This window comes from Primulina eburnea, chromosome 9 (genome assembly GCF_022965805.1).
Source record: "Primulina eburnea isolate SZY01 chromosome 9, ASM2296580v1, whole genome shotgun sequence".
Lineage (NCBI taxonomy): Eukaryota > Viridiplantae > Streptophyta > Magnoliopsida > Lamiales > Gesneriaceae > Primulina > Primulina eburnea.
The window spans coordinates 32,581,180-32,586,292 of NC_133109.1; the positions used below are offsets into that span (position 1 = coordinate 32,581,180).

At 35.6% G+C, this 5,113-nt stretch overlaps 1 protein-coding gene across 2 annotated transcripts; it reads right to left on the reverse strand.

Moving 5' to 3' along the window:
• Positions 1-1,413: 1,413 nt before the first annotated feature.
• Positions 1,414-4,662, reverse strand: LOC140841782 (UDP-rhamnose/UDP-galactose transporter 6-like). 2 transcript variants are annotated; one of them, XM_073209446.1, is made up of 6 exons: positions 4,454-4,662; positions 3,395-3,622; positions 2,996-3,180; positions 2,709-2,909; positions 2,131-2,292; positions 1,414-2,027 (listed from the first exon to the last, which is right to left on the reverse strand). In XM_073209446.1, the coding sequence occupies exons 2-6, from the start codon at positions 3,549-3,551 to the stop codon at positions 1,701-1,703; spliced, it is 1,032 nt and encodes a 343-aa protein (XP_073065547.1). In that variant the 5' UTR covers positions 3,552-3,622; positions 4,454-4,662; the 3' UTR covers positions 1,414-1,700. The 2 variants fall into 2 exon arrangements, with proteins under 2 accessions (XP_073065547.1, XP_073065546.1); XM_073209445.1 differs by having other exon boundaries at positions 4,365-4,638.
• Positions 4,663-5,113: the final 451 nt, after the last annotated feature.

The window sequence follows — 5,113 nt, forward strand, 5'->3', positions numbered from 1 at the left end:
AAAGAGTACGTCTGTTATGAGACGGTCTCACGAATCTTTATCTGTGAGACGAGTCAAATCTACCGATATTCACAATAAAAAGTAATATTTTTTCATGGAAGACCCAAATAATAGATCCGTCTCACAAAATACAACCCGTGAGACCGTCTCATACAAATTTTTGCTCTATATGCACCTAAAGTTCTATAGACAAATCTTCATGAAACATATTCTACGTAAATTCCAGCAAAAAAAAGCTCAGTTTTTCACGTCGCACTTCCGGTTTTCATTCTTCCATTAAGATGACATTTTTGGCCATGAATTATAATAAATGGACTTCTGATTTATGTTGGTTTTCAAAGTTGTGTTTCTGTTAAAAATTGGAATGAATAAGTGAAAATGTTTTGAAAGCATAAAATTGTGGAATTTTCAAGGCTTTTTTGTATTCACCTCTCGTATGTAAGTATCTGATACTTTATTTTCTTGCATATTATACTTTTTGCACTTAATAAGATAGTAAGAGTCAAATATTTGACTAAATGTATGGGAGGTAATTGCAAAAAAACTCAATGTGAAGATTTATCACTATATAATTTTGAAATAAATAGTTGAAGTGTGTGTATAGAGTAACACAAAAGACCATTGGTCAATGTTATTTAACTGCCTCCAACTAATTAATTAATCAGTGGATAAATTTGGTAATTAATACGTACTGGAGTTCAAATATTCTAAGGCCTCTTAAATTTTAACGGGCTCTGACTAGCTTCTATTGAGCATGATAAGAAAACTAATTGCTTGCTACAGATATTATTTGCCCACCCTGTGAATAGATTATGATGGCACGGTTAAAAGTGACTTCCCGGATTGACTGTGAAGTTGAAATTTGTTTTCTGGATGGCTCGTCTAGATCTCTAGGACGGCAAGTTCATCCACCAGAAAATCATATTTATCATATCCTTCTAGGGAAGATCAAGGTATCATCATGATTAAAAGATTAAGAAGCTAAAATCTACAACTGCAACAACTTGGACGCTCAATAGCAATTTTACGCTGAACTCGTGCTGTAACTAGATAATTATGAGTTGCAATTTATGGAACCTGTAGATGTGCAACAGGCATCATGAAATTGTATTGCGTTCAGCATTAATAACCGACTCGGTCGTTGAACAAGCTAGGCTCATCATTCATCCATCTTCCAGTGTTCACCTGAGGACCACAACTCTTTTGCAAACGTTAACTAGAGTATTGGAGTCAGAAGCTAAGATGTCTGGGAGCCAAGGAAAAATAAATGCGTCCATAGAAATTTAGGGGAAAAGGGGACCCTAGCAGTCAGCCCGTCACCCCTCTCCTTGTGCCCTTCATTACTCATTAGAATAATATTACCAAAAAAGAAATCCAGTCGATAAGTGAGGCACGGTGCAAATGTGAAGTTGGTAAAGTAAATAATGTGATAGCTAAAATTAACTAAAAAAATTTACAAAGAGGGGGAGATCCAGGCCTGCTTTGATAAGAGCATAAGCACCAAAAGTTTTACCTGCCAAATGGCTGAAATGATCTATGCAACTATATCGATAGGCAAATTCTAGAGGTAATTGCAATTGTTGTATGTGGTCTTATGAAACACCAATATTGTGGTGCTGTAAGTAAAATGAAACACTTTTGTACTAAGAGATTTCACCCAACAGCTTAAACACCACCTGGCATTATTTTTGGGATTGTCACTAGATCTTCTCATCAACCCCACCAGATTTTACGAGTCCGATTTCTTCTTCCAATGTATCAACAGGAGGAGATTGGTTCCATTCTTTGCCTCCAGGTTGAGAGGAAGTACGACCATACCAAATCATTCCCACGACAGCAACCATCATCCCCACAACCACGTGTAGATTAAGTCCCTCTTTTCCAAAGAAAACAAATCCTAAGATCAGTACGAGAATGGTCTTCATATGGCCCAACACTTGAAATGTCACAGCTGTGAATCTTCCTATGCAGATGAATTGACTCAGATTGGTTCCTATTGCTATGGCACAGGACAATGTTATAAACATCTGCAAAGACGTCAACCCAAAGGTCTCGGTAAAAAAGCTACATACAAAATAAATGCATTATTGCCAGCATAATCATTGATCATATTCTCCTTGTAATAGTTACCGTTGATGTTAAGGTATAGTGATAGGCATCAATCCTCAGGTTTGTCAACCAGTAATCCATCAAGGGCCCTACTAAAAGCAATGATGCTGCTTGAGGTGGAGCAGTATGCCCTAATAAATCGAAAGAACCAATTTCATACTTCCTTTGTAGAAAATGGACATACTGCAGATGCATGAAAAAAGAAAGAACCGAATCAGCACCACAGTCAATTACAGAAAGACTAGAAGTGAGTGCAACAGTAAAGCAACTAATTTATCCTACAATGAGCTATCAAAGACTATTCAAAATTCATGTTTAAAAGCAGTGATTAACATAAACAAGCCCGTAATACACTAGTATTTAATTATTACTCCCAAACCATCCTTACAGTTTGGATATAAGCAGGAGGACTGAAACCAAGAAAGTCACTCCCGGACAGAATTATAAAAGTTAAAATTTTCTCTGCGGACTGACTATGTCTATGCCCACCCACCCGAACTCAAAACACAATTAATTCGCAGATCGCCCCAATAGCGTTGAGCCACAAGGTTTCGTGATCAATATCATTTGATGGAGCCATAGATGGAGAGAAGACTTACATACTGCTGCAACGAAGTGCTCCAAACCGCAATAAATGCAGCAATAAACCCCTTGGCATTCACACTAACATCAGTAACAGTGCATATGGAAACACCCAATAGAACAACTAAAATGCTAAGCTTGGTGTCCCTTGAGTAGTGCACATTGTCCAATACAACTTCAAGAAAACATGATACAGGGATCATGCTGAGTTTTGCAATCTGGCACATCAAAAATTAGGGCAGAACATCTGGTAGTCAAGGACATTTGCATTGGCAGAAAACTCTGAATGAACTGCAGAACTAACCTGATAGAATCCGACTGAATTCCACATCAAACTCACATTCATTCCAACAATAGAGAAATTTGCACATACAACAAATTTCAGGAGATCAGACACCGGAAGAGCAGAACTCCCAATATAGCCAAGCCTCTTAAGTATAAGAGTCATCAAGGTAGTAGCAGCAAAATGTAGGCCAGTTAAAGTTGTAGCTGATAAACAAAAAATTAATCATACTTAGAAACTATATCAATCATTACGCTTTAGTGGTGGGCTGCAAGCTTATCCGTGCCTGAAGTCATATGAAATATAACATGTAATGCGATATAAGTTCTGGATGGGTGGGTAAAGGATTGACTAATCAACAAAAGTAATAACATAATTGACGATTGGGGATCTATCCATGGATAGGCATTACTAACATACCAAAAGTAAAACCATATGTAGCCATCAAAGCTTTATTGACCATTATAATTCCAACAGAAGTAACTATGTTGAACATCCAAGCAGATGCATCAAGAGCCACTTTGCGGTCATCCTTGCTTCCGGAAGACATTTTCTTGAACTGCTTCAAAAGGTCCATATATTTCTAAATATGTCAGCTCCAGGGAAGGGAACACTTTTTGATCATATCAAAACTTTACATGCACGTCACTGCAAAACAAGCCTCAAGGTGTTATCGGAGTTTAAGAAACAAATAATAACAGAAGGTCAGGAATAAACCAAGAAAATGAGTAGATGTTAAATATAAAGTGAATGAAATTGACCAGCAAATATGGAAAGTATAATGTGAAATACATCTTGATTTTTGAAGAAGGATATGAAGTTAAAAACGTATCAAGACACGAGTCCGCTTTGTCATGTTCAAACTTGATAATCTTGAGCAGTAACAATTCAATTGCCACACAGACACACCCTCTGGGCACAGAGATTTATAATCAAGAAAACAAATTCGGCTCAATCGATTCTTTTTCAAAACAAGATCTGTCATCCGACCGGAACCATCCAATTAGTAAACTCAAATTTTCACATTATTCAAGCACACTGCCCAAAGATATTTAATCAAATACGACCAATTCAACTCTAGAAGTAACAACTATAACTGTTACTGCAAGAATCCCACAGGACTCTTCAAGTTAGTAAAAAACAGAAGTTACCATCAAGAAATATCTTCACGAGCTCACTCCAATAATTACCGCCACTTGAACTGAAACGGAATAATTTTCTCAAATAAACATACAAACCAAACAACCAACTCAAACATCGCCGCATTTGAAAATCATCGAGTTTCATAAACAAATATCCAAGAGCCAAATCAAACAGCAAATCAGCGAAATCACAATCGATTCTAAAAATTCAGCAAAAAAAAAAACAGCAAATTCAGAACGGTTATCACTTGATCTGCAGCTTAGCCGCGAGTGTTGTACTCTCTGCAACTAAAAGTGCGAGAGGAGACTGAATTGAGAGGAAAGAGAGAACGATTACTTTGTTGCAACTGCAAGCCTCTGGATTTGACGGATTGATTATGTGTTGTTCGAGGACAAATCTGGAGGAATGTGACCTTTGAGTGCTGCACAAAACAAAACAAATGTTGAAAAGTCTCAATGAAACGCGCTGCTTCCCAGTTTCGGTTTTTGAAAACGTGTTGCCGTTTGGAAGTCAGAGTACCTTGCTTTGATGCAAGGCGACTTCCCATCTTTTATATGAATTAATGCATCGGCACAGTTGTTAAGTGTTTATATAATATTTTTTTATAATTTATTTAATTTATATTTAAATGAGAATCAAAATATAATTATAAGAAATAGTGAGAGACTATCCTGTAATTTTGATATATAAATTAAAAATAAATTGAAAAAATAAAAGAATAAAAAAATGATGAGAATTGAACATATAACCTAAATTCCAAAAAACAATTACTCTATCTGCTAAACTACATATAACTTGTATTTAAATTTTAACATTTTATTAATATATATAATTATTAAAATAAATCATGACACCAAAGTTAGTTATTCTAAATGTCTCAAACTTAATAAAATAATATAGATAGTATAGATAAACCGCGGCTTGTGCATATTGTCATTTTATAAAAAAATATTTTAATATGTTTTCTATATGATTAATAAATAAATAATAATAACT